Below are 18,811 nucleotides of genomic sequence, written 5' to 3' on the forward strand. Positions count from 1 at the left end.
CCCCTTGTTAACATCTAGGATTCCACTGCATCTAGTCTGGGAAGGCCGGCCTGGACATGAGAGCAGGGCTTATTCTAAATGGGAATTGATTTGGCAGTTAAAGAAATGCTTCCTTAGTTGACTGGAGAAAGCTGGATTCCCTGAACTTGCAATGTGCCCACACTGGAATGTACACAGCTACTGCCCCACCTCTACTCCCTGGCAGTGGCTACCCTGGCTACACCCTCTGCAAGGCCATGCTGAAGAGCTCTGCTGAGGCTTGATTCACAGGCAGTCCCTGGGAGGCAGAGGGGGGCAAAGATGATGGAGACACAGTCACAGGACCTCACTGGGGACTCTTGGCTTAGAAGGATGCCCTCCTTCCCAAGTGTCCCTATATAACACAAAAGGTTCACAATGGAGGTGGCTTGGGGTCTTCCAGGGCCACGGCTCTTCAGACCCTGGATGCTCAGCATGTCCCTGTAACCACAGTCATAGGTCAGTCAGTCTTGCTTTTATCGTTTTATAGCCAGGAAACCCAGAAGGAGCTTAGAGGTAGTGAACCACAAGTCATCTGATGCCATGTCCAATGTTTTCGCCATAGACTTCTTTCCTGCTTGGCATCTGACAGATGGAGCCTTGCTTCTGATGCTTTTGTGAGGCAAAGTTGCCTTTCTTCAGTTACATCAGATCCTTAAAGGAGAGCCCGCAGCATGTCTAACAGCTTTGGGGCCCAATAACCCAGTTATTAATACCTGTCTTGACTATCATGTCACTAGCTTACACACACATGTTCATGGCCTGAAAGATGGCAACTCCCCAACCAACCTCATCAAAAGCAACATTTTTTTTTTTTCCTTGAAGTACTAGGGATTGAACCCAGGGCTGCACTATCTCAGAGCTGCATCGCTAACCCCATTTTTTTGGACACAGGGTCTTGCTAAATTGCTCAGGCTAGGCTCCAACTTGAGATCCTACTCACCTCAGCCTCCAGAGTAGCTGCAGAGACTCTCCTTTCATTAAGGAGAGATTTTGTTTGCAGTCAGAGAAGTGGGGAAAGTTCTGTTGGGTGACTCTTTGAAGACCAGGTTCTGGCAGATAAGAGGCCAGAACTGATGTAGGCTTGCCTTTGACTGGGTATGACAGAGCAGCTGGATTCAGGGGTGGGCAAGGTACAGTGATGTTGAACACAGTCCTTCAGCTATTTCCAGAGCCCTCTCCCTATCTCTTTTTCATAACTGCAAGTTCTAAACTAAATTTTCTTTGATAACATTTTTTTTGTTGTTTTGAGTAAGTAGCAACATTCCCTCCTTCCCTATCATAGCTAGTGATTTCCAGATCTGATCATTTATATCAGATTGTGATATATTCAGCCCAGGCATTACGAGACTCTTGAGTCTTTTCTGACATAGAGAGAATTCTAATGTCCAGCAAAGGTCACTAGAAGTTACCATTTTCTGTCCTAAAACCCTTAGCTGCCCACCCCCTTTTTTGGGGTACTGGCAATTGAATCCAGGATCTCATGCATAAGTGCTATACCTCTTAACTACAACTTCAATCCTTTTGTTTCAAGACAGGGTCTCACCAATTTGCTTAGGCTGGCCTTGAACATGTGATCCTCCTGCATCAGTAGGCCAAGTTGCTAGGATTACAGGTGTGAACCACTGTACCTGGCACCACCTCCTCATTTTTTAGACTTGCAAACTTCCAAGTTTTCCCAATAGTCTCTAGGTTGTGCATTTGTTTTGAGGAAATGGAGCATGGGTGTTAGGCTATTCTGAAGGGCAGACTGCCAAATTATCAACACTCTCCTCCAACCTCTGGAGGACGTAGGAGCAGACTTAGGAGAAAGGGTAGAGTAGGTGCTAAGTAAACACACTCTTCTAGGGGCTGGCAGTATCCTGATGGTGGCTTTCCAAGCTTCTCATGAAAAAGATCTTGCTTTTATTGGTTCAGACTGGTGATAGGGATGCTTCCAACACTATGATCTATACCTGATTTCAGTTCACCCAAACATCACATGACCCCTACAAAGTTGAGCTTTCAGGTCTCCAAAACAACCACAGCCAAGCAGGTGTTTAATGAGTCTCTACCATGTTCCCCAAAGTGAGCCATCTATTTCCCCACATTCTTTTTTTGGGTAGGCTTTGATTTTTGCAGGAGTTCTGAGTTCTGAATATAGCCAGCCCTTGAAAATTAATTTTAAGAGTGCAATAAACTTAAAATATGCACACATATTTCATGTGAAAATGAGAAAATGGATGACTCACGCAAACACACAGCATTTCTACTTTGAATAGAGAACAGAATTTAGGAGCTGGGCATGGTAGTGTACCCCTATAAACCCAGAGACTAGGGAGGCTGAGGCAGGAGGAATGCAAGTTCAAAGCAGACTCAGTAACTCTGTGAGACCCTGTTTCCAAAAAGAAAAACAGAATTTAGGTTGGTCACAGTGACAATGCCTTGTAATCTCAATTACTTGGGAGGCTGAGGCATGAGAATGACAAATTCAAGGCTCTGCTTCAAAGATAAAATAATAAAAAGGGGGTCTGGGCACACAAATACAGTTACACTATGTAAAGGATCCATAATCATACATTAGAGAAAAGATAGCCTCTTCAACAAGTGGTGCTGGGAAAACTGGAAATCTGTGTGTAGCAAAAGGAAATTAGACCCCTCTCACTCTGCCCAAATCTCAACTCAAAGTGGATCAAGGACCTAGCCATTAGAGCAGAAACCCTGCACCTACTAGCAGAAAAAGTAGGCTCAAATCTCCATTATGGTGCTTTAGGAAACAAATTCTTCAACAAGATTCCTAAAGTGCAAGAGGTAAAATCAAGAATCAATAAATGGGATGGTATCAAACTAAAAAGCTTCTTCACAGCAAAGGAAACAATCAAGAATGTGATGAGAGTCTACAGAATGGGAGAATATCTTTGCCACCTGCACATCAGATAGAGCATTAATCTCCAGGAGATACAAAGAACTCAAAAAACGAAACAACAAAAACAAACATCACATGAGCCCTACAAAGTTGGGCTTTCAGGTCTCCAAAACCACCACAGCCAAGCAGGTGTTTAATGAATCCCTACCATGTTCCAATCAATAAATGGAACCGCCCAATCAATAAATGGGCAAAGGAACTGGACACTTCAAAGAAGAAGAAATATGACCTGTCAACAAATATGATGAAAAAGTATTCAACATCATTAGTAACTAGATACATCAAAATTAAAACTACACTGAGATTTCATCTCACTCCAGTCTGAATGGCAATTATCAAGAATACAAGTAACAATGTTGGCAAGGATGTGGGGGAAAAGATATACTCATACATTGCTGGTGGGACTGCAAATTGGTGCAACCACTCTGGAAAGCAGTATGGAGATTCCTCAGAAAACCTAGGATGGGGGCTGAGGTTGTGGCTCAGCTGTAGAGCACTCACCTAGCACGTAGGAGGTGCTGAGTTCGAGCCTCACCACCACATAAAAATAAAAATAAAGGTATTGTGTCCAACTACAAGTTAAAAAAGAAAAAGAAAACTTAGAATAAAACCACCACTTGACCCAGTTATTCCACTCCTTGGACTATACCCAAAGGACTTAAAAAATCAAAATACTACAATGACACAGCCACATCAATGTTTATAGAAGCTTAATTCACAACAGCTAAGCTATGGGAATCAACCTAGGTGCACTTCAACAGATGAATGGATAAAGAAAATGTGGTTTGTATATACAATGTAATATTACTTAGCCATAAAGAATGAAGTTATGGCATTTGCCAATAAATGGATGGAACTGGAGACTCAAGATTAAGTGAAATAAGCCAATCCTCAATAACCAAAGGCTGAATGTTCTGATATGTAGATGCTGACTCACAACAGGCAACCCCCACTCATTGCCCTAAGGAGGTTGGGGGTCATCAGATTGGAGCGGGGAATGAGAATGGGAGACAGGAGAATGAATTGGACACAACTTTCCTATGTTCACATATGAATACAAATTCTTCAACAAGACTCCTAAAGTGCAAGAGGTGACCAGTGTATGTATACATACATGTACAACCATAAGAATGGGAAGTTATACTCCATGTATGTGTGATATGCCTATATCATGTAGAACTAAAAAGAATAAAAGGGACAGTCTAGGGCTGTACCTCATTGGTAGCATTTGCATAGTATGTACAAAACCCTGGTTTCAATCCTCAGTAACTCTGAGTAAACTCTCACACACACACACAAATTTAGGAACTGAAGAGATTTGAAAGCCATTGAAGAATGACTCAGCATTTCAGGTTCCCCTCTGAAGAGCTCCAGAAAAGCTGCAGTCATGAAAGCCACCCATATCCTGGCGTCTAGCACTCCCGCTGTGAGATGGGGAACCCTGAGCGCCTTTCCCAGTCCCAACAGCTGTTTTGCCAGCAATACATTTACACAAACCAAGAAAAGCAACATTCCAGACACAGTCCAACTTGAACCCCCTCCCCAAAAGGAATGCTATTCTTGGCCAGAGATTTTCCGAAGGAAACATCTGCACAACCTCTGGCCCCAGAGGTCTGGGGAAAGCTGCTGAAAACTTTTTGGTCCTCTTAGATCCAAGTCACAGGGGCTTAACAGAAGAGCAGGATGGGAACAAACCCAATAACCAAGTGCAGATGACAGTTTTGACAATATTCCTCCTTTCCAAGTTCCCCAGCAGTCTCTTGATTTTTGCAAGGCTGCAGACAGCTCTGTTTACCTGGTTGTTGTTCAACCAAACCCAATTAGCCACTTAGGTCCCCTTAACAACTAGAGAAGGGACTTGCGATTCAGCCTCATATAATTGCTAAATATTTGTCAGACACCTTTTATAGGATGTGAGGTAGTAGCTATGAACAAGGCAAAATTCCTCATCTCAGCAAATTCAAGCCTGAACACTTGCACTGGCACTCCAGAAATTCTGCTTGCCCAAGCCCTTCCTGTGGCAGAGAACAAGCAAACTGATGAGCAGATTACAGAGGAAGCTCAGAGGGAAAAATTCCTGATTTTATACATGTACCTAGGGCTGGGGTTGTGGCTCAGTGTAGAGCACTTGCCTAGCATGTGTGAGGCACTGGGTTCGATCCCTGGAACCACATACCTTTCACATAACTTTCCAAGCTTTATATTTGTATACATGACCAAGGTAACCCCACATCATGTATGACCACAAGAGTGGGAACCTAAATAAAATGTCATACTTTATATGTATTTATATTCATATATAAATATGCATTCTACTGTCATGTATTACTAAAAATGAAAAATAAAAATATTTTTAAAGTAGAGTATGCACCTATGAAACCCGAGTTAGGAGGTTAGAACAAGGAGCCACTGCTCATCTATCTATGCTGTGTATTTGACAGAATGGATTTATGGCCATAGGAAAAAATGAGTCCTGGAATAATGCTTCCTAAATGCAATTCAGAAGTACATCTCCTATGCAATCTATACATTAAGGGAAAAAAAGATGGATTAGGAATCCTCTCTACATTGGACTGCTCAAAGGCCACGTATAATCACCTCCATTTTGGATTCTTACCAAATACCATTTGTAGATGACAGAAAAGTTACTCAATGTTTTACTTTATGACATTCTGAAAGCAAGTGAGCTCAGGTTTCTTTGGGTCCAATGCTCAGAAGGATTGCCTGAAAGATTAGGGCTTCCCACATAGGCAAGCGGAGGAATTTCCAACTGGGGGACTGGAACATTTTTGAAACTGGGCCACTTCTGGCTGATGGGCTCTCAGTGATCCTTCCTTTTATTCCCAAGGCCCTCTGAAATCTACCCAAGATATGCACTGTAGACAGCCCACCCCATGTGCTTAAGGGTGCAACACACACTGACGGGTCCCAAGGGAAGGCTAGTATTGGGATCATCTATTTTCGTTGACCCTTCATAGTAGTCAAGGACTTTCTCAAGAAGTGAAGGAAGCTTTGTTTAATGAGACTGCCCAGATGGGAGCCATGCTAAATCCAATCATTCTAAGACTTCAAGAGTACAAGGGAACTTAGACTGGGAAAAGACATCAACCACCACTCCTCAGTATCCAATGGGAACAGTGGGTAGACATCCACCTGCAGAGCAAAGAATCAGGAAAACTAAAAGAAATCACAGGGGAGCCTGTGACAGGAGGCCACAGGTTATCAGAAATCCAGATAGAAACCTGAGAGGAAGGAGTGGACTCAGTTTTTTCTCCAATTCACACTCAAATCTCCCACCTGAATTCTCATTCATAGAAAAAGAAACACAGATGCCAGCCACCTTAAAAACTAGGTTTGCATTTCTGGGCAGGTTCCAAGTGACAGAATTTAGGAGTCATATTGTATCCAACCTGACCCCACCTTAACTTATCTTCCTCCCTCCCACAAATAACATTGTACAAAACTGTATTTACAGGAAAACAAGTTAAAAATTAAGGGTGTGTACAAAAGTAGAAGAGAGCCAAATATCAATGCAGAGATGGTTTCAGGAATAGAGCATTGGGTTGGGACAATGTATCATGTGCTGGGCAGGGAGAAGTGAGTGAATCTGTGCCAATTTTAGGGGGAACCAGTCATTCCAAGGGAAGAGTTGAGGGGAGAGAGCTACTGGCTTTAATATTATAGCCTTAAATATCCAGTCACCTTTCTCCTGCCATATAGCAGAAGACAGGTGGTAATGATGGTAGTAAGGGTCAAAAACAGTGTCTCTGGCAAGCCCACAGGTACAGTAAGGGCTCAGAAGGCATAACGGGTCCGGATATCCTCAAGCTTCTTGGACACCTCAGGTGGGGTTCGGTCCAGTTCTTCAGAGACATTCTTTTGCTTATTGGGCTCCATGGAGTTGAACTGCTCACAGAGGTCTCCATCAATCACATTCTGAGACATGCAAGAGTAAGAGAAAGAAAAAGGTTTGATACTCAAAGAAAAAGGCATATGCTAAAGCAGCAGCTGCAGAGAGAGCTTTTTCTTCTCCCCCAGATACCTGAGTAGCTGGAGTTCAGACTGACAAAACCCAGTACAGCTTCTTCTCTGGCTATGGCCTGCCCTGTGAGAAGAGGGCTCAGAATATCACTAACCATGAATCCCCATCATTGCCTCCTCTATCAATCCACTCACTCACTGCTCCACTCAGGACTACTCTCTTAAGAAGCAGAAGCCCAGAGAAAAGACCAGGTGAATAGGCTGAGAAACCTACCTTAACAGGGAAATAATAGGAACGAAAGCTAAGGTGGTCCCGCCCACAAAGCGGGGGATGCTCAGACCTCAGGTGCATTTCTACGTGTTGGAAGAAGTCATGGTCCTGGTGGAAGAAACAAAGAATCTGTCACTGAGAAAAAAAAATGATTTCAACTGCTAGTCTATAGTTTCCACAAGCACAATGAACAAATGAGCCACTGATTTTTACCATATGAACAGACAGTAAACATCTCACCACTCTTCTGATGGTCACAGGTTTTTCTGTTATAACAAGAGAGCTAAAGTCCAAAACAGACCTCATTGTATTTGTAATACAAGAGAGACTGTCATTTGCTAACAGTGGCCTGTGAGGTCAGATTCCTGGCTAGAATGACATGAACCAAACTTAGCCAATTCCATAAGACAATGAGTCCCCCAAAGGACAACATTCCATCATTTCTAGTCTGTAGAAGTCCATTTCTGGGGCTTTAGCCTGAGAATAACCTATACCCAAATCAGAATTAGTATTATATAAATTAAATGATTTTGCTCAGGGGGTAAAATTTCAGGATTCCTATTCTCCCAGGCACTTGTAACTCCTAATTACAAATAAGGATACATAAATGGACTTTCCCTCTTAGGCAGATTCAACACTAGAAAGGCCAAGGCCAAGGCCAAAACCATGTGGGGGAATCTCACCTCATGGGATGTGAATGGGACAAGGATGCCAATTCCACCTGACAAGGTGGTATAGACAAGTGATTCTGAACCTCCAGGGATCAACGTAGTCTTCTGTAATGACAGCACTGTCTCCCCAACATGGTAGTTCATGATCACCTCTGCCTGCAAGTCAAAAACAAACTATTAACTATATGTGCTCTCTGGAGCCTGTTCAGGCTTCCTGTGGGCAAGCAGTGCCTCCAGGAACATTTAACCACCTTTTTCTGGGACAGAACTAGGGATTACACCCAGGGATGCCCTACTACTAAGCAAAATCCCCAGCCCTTTCCATTTTAAAATTCTGAAACGGGGTCTTGCTAAGTTGTTTAAACCTGCAATCCTTAGATGGCCTTAAACTTGCAATCTTCTGCCTTAGCCTCCCAGAGTTAGCTGAGATTCCAGTTATGCCACTCTACCTAGCACATTTCATTATCTTTTAAAATTGAAAAATTGCCAAGTGCAATGGCACCTGCCTGTAATATCAGCGACTTGGAGGCTAAAGCAGGAGGATCAAAGTTCGAGACCAGCCTCAGCAACTTAGTGAGGCCCTAAGTAACTTAGTGAGACCCTGTCTCAAAATAAAAAAAAAAAAAAAAAGTTTAAAAATATAGTTCAGTGGCTAAGCATCCCTGGTTTAGTCGCCAGTACCAAAACTAGTTAATTAATTAATTTAATCCAAAAATTACTGAAATCTAAAAACACCTTTTTACATTCCTTCATTATTTTAAACCTTGGTGCCGCAAAACATACTGAGGTTAGATAATTTCTCGTAAACAATTATCATGTACAAACCTTTTGGTTAAATTATCAAGTTTACAATTGAAAAAAAGAAGGGGCTAGGGTTGTGGCTCAGCAGTAGAGCACTCACTTTGCATGTGTAAGACCCTGGTTCGATTCTCAGCACCACAAAAAAAATAAATAAGTGAAATAAAAGTATTGTGTCCAACTACTACTAAAAAAAAAAAAAAGAAAGAAAGAAAACCACATAACAATTATAAACAACAGCTATCACTAGGTTGTTCTCTAAAACAGATCCGTCTTCAAAAAGTCCAGCGATTCTCTATTAAAGTATATGCCTACAGAAGATGAGCAAAGTTCAAGACCCAGAGAAGAGGTGGCTAATACTGGGAATGAACCTTATGTCCATATTTTTCAAGGACCTCACTGTTCTCCAAATAGATTTTTACTGATTGACATTCTGACAGAATGTCTCAGAAAATTCTTATTTTAAACTTATAAAGAACATGCAAGAGAACATTCAGCAGTCAGGTGCATCATGGATAATCCAATCAAGACTCTTTCTTCAGTGAGGGCAAGAGGGAAGGTAGTGAACTTATCTTTCACTTGGGCCCTTTGTGCAATCTTACCTTTTGTGAGGCCCCGTTGAGCAAGCCCCGGTCCCATAGGGCTTTGTTTCCTGTGGGATCCTCATCCACTTCATCATTGGTGTTAGGTGGGAGCCTCACCTATAAGGAAGTGACACAAATCATAGGGATGGGACCTAAACCTGCTCCCCTGGATCAAAAAGCAATATGCTTGCCTGGGTCCTTTTAAGCAAGAAACTACCTAGGAAAACTATCTAGACAGATGCTGGAGCCCAAACATCCTATACCTGCTCTGGGAGCTGTGTCTGAGGTGTGAGAAATCCAAGAGAACCAAGCTTTAAGAAAGGTTCAGCACAAAAAGAACAAAACTAGACTACAGATTACAGACAAAAGAAGTCAGGCCTGGGCAAGCTAAGATTCTACCAAAAGGTAAAAATAAATATTATCCATTAGTTCAAACAAAACCTATCAATATTAAATTATGTTCTATGGAAAGGAAGGAGGTGACGATGGGGTTTGGAGTGGATATCAAAAGACTGGTAAGAAGATCAGAAAGATTTCTGTTTTTTAGAATTAGCCTTAGCAGGACTGAATCTTATACCCATGTTTACTTCCCGTATTAGAGATCATAATCCTGGCTCTTTGGCTTTACCAACACCACAAACCAAACTTAACTTTCCTACACATCACAGTAACCAAAGTAAATAACAACTCACCACACAAATGTTACCAAACTTGTCTGCTCCAGCCACAGTGTCATAGTCTAGGAGGCTAGCTGTAGTGACCCACCGGGGGTAGGTGTCATCAGCAAAAATGATGAGCTGGTTCTCATTACGCTTGTAGCGAACCCAGATGAAACTTTCTTGGACATCAGACACAATTACTCTATGTCCAATAGTCTGGATTCCAGATATATAATTGGCAATATGCTGGGGGGGGGAAAAAAACAAGATCAGAAATGAATTCTGGAATTCGAACCTACAGAAAATTGAGGCTGGGGTTGTGGCTCAGAGATAGAATGCTTGCCTAGCTATGTGAGAGGCACTGGGTTCAATCCTCAGCACCACATAAAAATAAATATATTGTGTCCAACTATAATTAAAAAATACATTTTTTAAAAAAATATTTTTTAGTTGTTGATGGACCTTTATTTTATTTGCTTGTTTATATGCGGTGCTGGGAATCGAACGCAGTGCCTCACATGTATGAGGCAAGCACTCTATTGCTGAGCCACAACTCCAGCCCAAAAAATAATTAAAAAAAAAAAAAAAAAAAAAAGAACCTACAGAAAAATCCAGCTTTCTCTGACTAGAACATACATAGGGTATGCAGAAAAGTACACATCAAAAGAATAGCAGCCAGCGATAAATGCCTAGAAGGTAGGGAAAAGAATGAGTCTTTTGTTAAAAATTGTTTTTAGTTGTAGATGGACACAATACCTTTGTTTTATTTATTTTTTATGTGGTACTGAGGATCAAACTTAGTGCCTTACACACATTCTAGGCAGGCGCTCTACCACTGAGCCACAACCCCAGCCCAATAATAGTGAAAATACATGTCTAAATTCTTTATAAGAAATAAGAATAAAAAGCTGGTTCTTGGTTTGAATGAGATCATCTACTTCTGCCCTTCTCAAGACTTAAGAAGTCTAATTCTGAGGGTGGAATAGGGGGAATATAATATGGTTCTAATAAAGTCACATGACTTCAAGAATCAGTGTCCATTACCCCAACAATGCTCCCTCTTGCCTCATAGCTAGGTCCTAGCCTCCACATCAGAATATTTACCTTATTCTCACATTTTCGGAGTAACTTCTTTTTCCCCAGGTCGTAAACTCGCAAAAGCTTCCCCACACCAATCAACACCCTCCCTTGAAATGGAGCAATGGCAGCAGGAACTTCTTCCACTGGAGTCTTTTGAGAGAAAAAAACAGGTCATACACCTGTCAGAACACACAGCCACAAGCTAGTTTCACCCCTTCAACCCAGAACTGCCTGCTTCTATGGGCACCTGTCAGGAAGATAGACAGCAAGTGACTCTATGTATCTTTGCTCATGAGAGAAATAAACCATATATGCAGGAGTCTCCATGAAACAGCATCCTTGGGTAAACAGATCCTATACAATGCATTTCACCTAGCAAGTGGCTCAATGCCACAAATGTGAAGTCTGGTGCCTGATGAGTGCTGCCCTCAGCCTATGCTAGGTTTAACTGCCACCATGAAATTTAACAGTTAAGTTTCAACATCTGAGAAGTGACTGAGGTTTATGGAGGGATGGAAAAGGAATGCTAGTGAAAAGTGACAGTTATGAGAGAGAGACAGTAAGTTTAACACAAAGAATGGTCTGTGAAGTGATTAACTTCAAGAAGACACTCCTCATGGTAGGACTGAGGGAGTAATTTATCCTTTATATTTTAAGACATGTCTATACAGTTCAGAGGCATTAACTATATTTATACTGTTATGCAACTATCACCACATCATCTCCAGATTTTTTATCCTCCCAAACAGAAACTCTGTTTCTATTAAATGGTAACTTCCCAGAATATTAATTGTTTAAAACTGCTAAATTTTGGTCATGAACTGCTGCTTGCTGAGTGAGACAGTAAACAAGGAGGTGATTCAGTGTGCATCTATCTTCCCACTGTGGGTGGTTAGCACCCAGGCTTCTTCTTGGAGCTAGGCACTGGTGCATCACTAAAGCATGACCTCAGCATTATCTCTGTGCTGCCAAGAGATGGATTAGAATCAATGAGCTGATCCCCAAAAGATCTGACTCATAAGTTCAGCAAAAGTGGAGAATCTAAGAGTCAGGGAATCACTGGCTGATTCGTACCTTGTGCAAAAACTCCAGTTTTTCCCCATTGTTCACAAGCTTGTAAGTATAGACAAAGCCTCCTGCCACAGATCGAGGGTTGAGTATCAGGTCCTTAGCCACACCCACCAGCACATACCAGTCTTCACCAGTGTTGGAGAACCTACACACAGCCACACTACAAAAAGAGAAAAAAGCAAGAGTCAGGCATTAGTCAAAACCCAAAGAATTCTGGTACCTGCCTAACAAATCCTGAACTGTCCTAAGCTCCTTACCTAAAAGCTGCCTCATTCTGTTCCAGCTGGACAAGATCCAGGGTGTTACCCTGAATAGGATTCATCACCCGGATCACAGAAGCCCATTGCCCATTGCCAGCCTTGGGAGCTCCAAAAATGGATTCAGGGAGGTTTTCATTGAGGAATGCTGCTGCCATTTCTGCAGCTAGCTCACGTTCATCCTCTCCTGCTGCTTCCACCATTTCCTAAATCCAAAAAGAAAAGAGTCAGTGTGTTCAGAGGTGAGAAGTGCGTAAGCAGCAAGAACATTAGAGGGGAAGCTTAACACATAAAATAGCAAAGACTGCTGTTATCTAAAACCTGGATTTCCCAAAGTAAAGATTCAAGGGAAACATGCACTGATGAAAGGAAGTACAAAGATCACTACCTGGATCACTACCACCAAGTTAAATTTGAGAAGAAAATGCCAAAAGAATATACCAGTTGTAGCAAATATTAGTGGTCTGAGAAATGTGAAAATGAAAACCTCCATTTTTATACCTAGATTACTTCATATCCCTTGCTAAGACTATTAATCTCCTCTCTTTCAGGCTGGATCCAGTTCTACATGGTTATGATTATTTGGTTTTTGCTAGGAAATGGTTTCTGGAAAGAGCTGGTATTGTGGGGAAATCTGAAAGCTGTTTCCTCTGGGTTCAAATCCAGGAAACATTTAACACAACCTATTTTGGAAGTTCAAGGACTGAAGAACTCTTCCTTAGTGGAAGTGGAATCCTGAATAATCCAGGTTAGTATTTTAATACTCAGCCACAAGACTGACTTTCCTATATAAGTACCCAGGCACGCCTTTAAACTGAACCACGGAAGTCAGACACATCACCTCTGCCATCTGCTGCTTTCTCTGAGCTTTTGTAGCCTCAGTATAGGCATTGTGGTCTGTCTCAATAATGATAAGGTTGTTACTCTCAGGGTGGATGACAAATTTCCTGGGTGTGTACTGAAGTGGAAAGGCTACTTGATTGAAGACAGCACCAAGCTTCTCCAATGCCAAAATCCTAAGATGAAAAGCAAAGGATTAACAGGTTATTCACTCAGGACCTAGAAACTGATGCTGAAATGGACCATGATCAGTGATAGTAAACACAACCCCTGAAGCTTTAATGTTGCCATTACAAAATACAAAAAGACAGCAAGCTAGAAGATTCCACATAGTGAATAAGGAAATCCAGAAGGGCCATCCCCTTCAGCAATTTTACACTGATTTTGGTATCTACCATTGCAACACACGTTATGATCATCAAAGATATTTATCACTCCAGTGATAATATGATAGTGAAAGGCAGAATCTCTTCTTTTACTGACAAATTCAGAAATAAGGAGCACTAAAATTCTAAATTTGTTGTAAAGCACTGCAATTACCTAATGTGGTATTAGGCTGATCATTTTTTTTTTTTTTTGAAAATTTTAAATTGTAGCTGGAGACATACCTTTATTTTATTTATTTAAAATATTTATTTTTTAGTTGTATTTGGATGCAATATCTTTAATATATTTTTTTTTATGTGGTGCTGAGGATTGAACCCAGGGCCTTACACATGCTATGCGAGTGCTTTACCGTTGAGCCACAATCCCAGCTCCTATTTATTTATTTTTGTGTGGTGCTAAGGTTCGAACCCAGTGCTTCACATGTGCTAGGCAAGCGCTCTATCACTGAGCTATAACCCCAGCCCGCTGATCATGTTTTTAAAAATAGATGGTACTATTCTGAATGAAAATCATCATACCTTTAAGAAACTCATGGACAATCCAAGAGATAGCAAGTAAGGGAATACAAACTTCTGTCCAACAGGACATAGAAACACAAATCCAAGCCAAACTATGTGTAAAAACAAGGAGAACGTAGGCACTCTTAAAAAATAGTGACTAGATTTCTAATGATGTACTTATAGTCACAGTTTAAATATTTTCTGCATTAAAACATAAAAACCTACAAAGGATAAAATAGTAGATTATAGTAGATATGAAATGCCAAATAAAATTCTAGTAGTTGAAAAGAGGTACAGAGTTAAACTACAAATTGACTGAGCCCTCAAACCTGAGAAAGGTTTAAGAATTAGAAAGACAAGAATCTCAGAAGATCTTAGACGATATGGCACAGGGAGTAGTTTTCTAAAATGTCAAGTGAGGGCTGGGGATGTGGCTCAAGCGGTAGCGCGCTCGCCTGGCATGCGTGCGGCCCGGGTTCGATTTTCAGCACCACATACAAAGAGGTTGTGTCCGCCAAAAACTGAAAAATAAATGTTAAAATTCATTCTCTCATAGCAAAAACAATGCTAAGCAGGAAGTGTGAATCAGGCGGTATAGTGATACCAGACTTCAAACTATACTACAGAGCAATAGTAACAAAAACAGCATGGTACTGGTACCAAAACAGGTGGGTGGACCAATGGTACAGAACAGAGGACACAGAAACCAATCCACAAAACTACAACTATCTTATATTTGATAAAGGGGCTAAAAGCATGCAATGGAGGAAGGATAGCATCTTCAACAAATGGTGTTGGGAAAACTGGAAATCCATATGCAACAAAATGAAAGTGAATCCCTTTCTCTCGCCATGCACAAAAGTTAATTCAAAATGGATCAAGGAGCTTGATATCAAATCAGAGACGCGCCGTCTGATAGAAGAAAAAGTTGGCTACGATCTACAGTCGGTGGGGTCGGACTCCAAATTCCTCAATAGGACACCCATAGCACAAAAGTTAATAACTAGAATCAACAAATGGGACTTACTCAAACTAAAAAGTTTTTTCTCAGCAAAAGAAACAATAAGAGAGGTAAATAGGGAGCCTACATCCTGGGAACAAATATTTACTCCTCACACTTCAGATAGAGCCCTAATATCTAGAGTATACAAAGAACTCAAAAAATTAGACAATAAGATAACAAATAACCCAATCAACAAATGGGCCAAGGACCTGAACAGACACTTCTCAGAGGGGGACATACAATCAATCAACAAGTACATGAAAAAATGCTCACCATCTCTAGCAGTCAGAGAAATGCAAATCAAAACCACCCTAAGATACCATCTCACTCCAGTAAGATTGGCAGCCATTATGAAGTCAAACAACAAGTGCTGTCGAGGATGTGGGGAAAAGGGTACACTTGTACATTGCTGGTGGGACTGCAAATTGGTGCAGCCAATTTGGAAAGCAGTATGGAGATTTCTTGGAAAGCTGGGAATGGAACCACCATTTGACCCAGCTATTCCCCTTCTACATCGATGTTCATAGCAGCACAATTCACAATAGCAAGACTGTGGAACCAACCTAGATGCCCTTCAATAGATGAATGGATTAAAAAAATGTGGCATTTATACACAATGGAGTATTACTCTGCATTAAAAAATGACAAAATCATAGAATTTGCAGGGAAATGGATGGCATTAGAGCAGATTATGCTAAGTGAAGCTAGCCAATCACTAAAAAACAAATGCCAAATGTCTTCTTTGATATAAGGAGAGTAACTAAGAACAGAGTAGGGACGAAGAGCATGAGAAGAAAATTAACATTAAACTGGGATGAGAGGTGGGAGGGAAAGGGAGAGAGAAGGGAAATTGCATGGAAATGGAAGGAGACCCTCAGGGTTATACAAAATTTCATACAAGAGGAAGTGAGGGGAAAGGGGAAAATAATACAAGGGGGAGAAATGAATGACAGTAGAGGGGGTAGAGAGAGAAGAGGGGAGGGGAGGGGAGGGGAGGGGGGATAGTAGAGGATAGGAAAGGCAGCAGAATACAACAGACACTAGTATGGCAATATGTAAATCAATGGATGTGTAACTGATGTGATTCTGCAATTTGTATACGGGGTAAAAATGGGAGTTCATAACCCACTTGAATCAAAGTGTGAAATATGATATATCAAAAACTATGTAATGTTTTGAACAACCAACAATAAAAAATTTAAAAAAAAATTCATTCTCTCCCTCCCTCTCTTAAAATAAATAAATAAATAAATAAAAATGTCAAGTGAACATAACCTTTGATCCAGTAACTCCACTTCTAAGAATGATATTACACTCTAGCAATAAAACAATATGGAAGTCATATAATATTTACATTGATTTCCAAGATGTACTATAAAATGAGGAAAAACGTGGTGTGAATAGTGGATGTAGTAAGCTCTCTACGAAAGCAAGAGAAAAAAAGAACACATACACATATTCATTAGCATATGCTTAAAACTCCGGTATGAAGACAACACACAAGAACCAGTAATACAGTCACCTGAGAGGAGAGGACTAACTAACGACATGCTTGGAAAGAAGACATCCATTTTTCAAATGATGAAGCTGGGGACAGTGGCACTTGCCAGTAATTCCAGCTGAGGCTGAGGAAGAAGGATCACATGTTAAAGGCCAGCCTGGGTAACTAACTTAAGATTCAGTCTCAATATAAAATTGAAGGGGGGCTGGCGATGGAGCTCAGTGATAGAACACTTGCCTAGCATGTGTTAGGCTCTGGAAATATTGTGAATAAATAAATAAATAGGGCTGGGAATGTAGCTCAGAGATAGAGCACCCCTGGGTTTAATCTCCAGAAACACACACACACCAGAAACAAAAACTAACAATACCTCCCCTCCAAGCTAAGGCCTTCAGAGTCATCTAAAACCTCACTCAAATCCCTTTCTTTCCATTTCTTCACTGAATCTCTCTATGAGGGCTAAAAATAATGGTATTGCTATCTATGTACTTAGGGTAATTCAACGATGTATAGAACTGCTAATTCTCAAGAAGGTAAGCAGTGTTTAAAAGTTATATACCTTTTGTAAAAGGTTTTAATAGAAATGAGAATGGGTACTCTATAACTGGCATTCTTTCTAAACTCAATTACCCATTCGATTATATACCCTCTCCCTCAGTCCCCACCCTCACATATACACTGGGACTATCCTGTGTGGCCATGACTATAAGCTACAGACCACTGGATGATGTGATGAACAAATTATAAGACTTGCCTCTAGGGAATTCACATCTCAATCAGTCACCAGTACACCAGAAATCAAACGGTAACTAAAAATCAAAGGCCAAAAGACTTTTTATTTTTGGCTAGATATGGTGACACACGCATGCCTGTAATCCCAGAGGTTCAGGAGGCTGAGACAGACAAAGTTCAAGGCCAGCCTAATAAAAACAAGAGATTATGTTTTACATGTAAACAGAAATACACACATACATACACAGACACCCACCCCCAAATAAATCCTCCAAAACTCTGAGGAAGAGCCAGTATCAAGCAGGATCTGGTCATATAATTGAAGAATTATCCAGAATGCAGCAGAATCAGAGATAGAATATGAAAGGGGATGGGGCCTGAAAGACAAAGAAGGACAGAATGAGAAGACTTCAAACATCTAATCCGAATTCCAAAAGAACAGAAATGAGAAAATTAAAACTTTTCAGGTAAAACAAAACAAAACCAACAGAGAAAAAATATAAGCCAATCTAGATAAAGTCCCTAAGAACTACAGAAAACATCAAAAAACAATAACAACATACCACATCCGGTCTGACCATAGTCCTAAAATCCAACAATGGAAGATAGCAGGAAACTCCCAAAGTGCTAAGACAGCCAACCCAGAAGCACAGAACATAAAACAAAATAAAAACATTTTCTTATTCACATTAATATTGATGGTATTTCCACTCTGTGCACACCCAAGTTCTCTGAGTAGTAATTACCATGTTCCTTTATTTGTGGAGAAACAAATTCAAGTATTTCACAAATACCTAATTATAAAATGAACCATCTAAATATCAAAAATTATCATTCTATCAAGAAAAAAATTAAGTATGCCATAAAGAAAAAAAAAAAAATCACAATTTTTGATCCCATTGTTCTCATTTTCCTGTGATCTAACTCACAACTACAAGGCCTATAGAGCACAGACTCTAAGCAGAAAGGAAACCTGTCCTCAAAAAGACACATACAGGGCTGGGGATGTGGCTCAAGCGGTAGCGCGCTCGCCTGGCATGCATGCGGCATGGGTTCGATCCTCAGCACCACATACAACCAAAGATGTCGTGTCCACCAATAACTAAAAAAATAAATATTAAAAAAATTCTCTCTCTCTCTTTAAAAAAAAAAAAAAAAAAAGACACATACAAAACTAGTCCACAGATGTTGTCATGCTATATTGCTTCTTGGAAAATACAAAGTTACCCAGCATTTGTCTAAGAGGAGGCATGAGCTATTGGTGATAATCAATACTTTGGGTAGTTTTCAGATACACTTTTAAACAATTATTTAAAAAATAATTAGCCTTCAGTGTTACAAAGGACACCATCAAGAAAATGAAAGAAAACTCCAGAGAATAGGAAAAAACACTCAAAACATGTATTTGATAGGAGTCTTATATCTAAAATATATAAGAACTCACAATTTGCTTTGGTTTGGATGTTGAATGTCCCCCAAAGGCTCATATGATAAAAGCCTGGTTCTAGGGTGGTGCTTTTGGGAAGTGGTAGAATCTTTAGGAGGTGGAACCT

At 40.6% G+C, this 18,811-nt stretch overlaps 1 protein-coding gene across 2 annotated transcripts in view; it reads right to left on the reverse strand.

The window, feature by feature from the left end:
* Positions 1-6,260: 6,260 nt before the first annotated feature.
* The window catches only part of Sf3b3 (splicing factor 3b subunit 3), a 48,924-nt gene continuing 36,373 nt past the window's right edge, over positions 6,261-18,811 (reverse strand). For both annotated transcript variants that reach the window (XM_046434841.2, XM_046434842.2), the window contains exons 18-26: positions 13,137-13,311; positions 12,296-12,501; positions 12,042-12,198; positions 10,992-11,117; positions 9,921-10,133; positions 9,247-9,345; positions 7,859-8,002; positions 7,179-7,283; positions 6,261-6,859 (exon numbers count right to left, since the gene is read on the reverse strand). In XM_046434841.2, coding sequence (XP_046290797.1) covers positions 6,719-6,859; positions 7,179-7,283; positions 7,859-8,002; positions 9,247-9,345; positions 9,921-10,133; positions 10,992-11,117; positions 12,042-12,198; positions 12,296-12,501; positions 13,137-13,311 — 1,366 coding nt within the window. In that variant the 3' untranslated portion in view covers positions 6,261-6,718. The remainder of the gene's footprint in view (positions 6,860-7,178; positions 7,284-7,858; positions 8,003-9,246; positions 9,346-9,920; positions 10,134-10,991; positions 11,118-12,041; positions 12,199-12,295; positions 12,502-13,136; positions 13,312-18,811) is intronic.

The sequence above is a fragment of the Marmota monax genome, unplaced genomic scaffold (assembly GCF_021218885.2).
Source record: "Marmota monax isolate L192 unplaced genomic scaffold, Marmota_monax_Labrador192_F-V1.1 WCK01_AAM20220418_F8-fsc00024, whole genome shotgun sequence".
NCBI lineage: Eukaryota > Metazoa > Chordata > Mammalia > Rodentia > Sciuridae > Marmota > Marmota monax.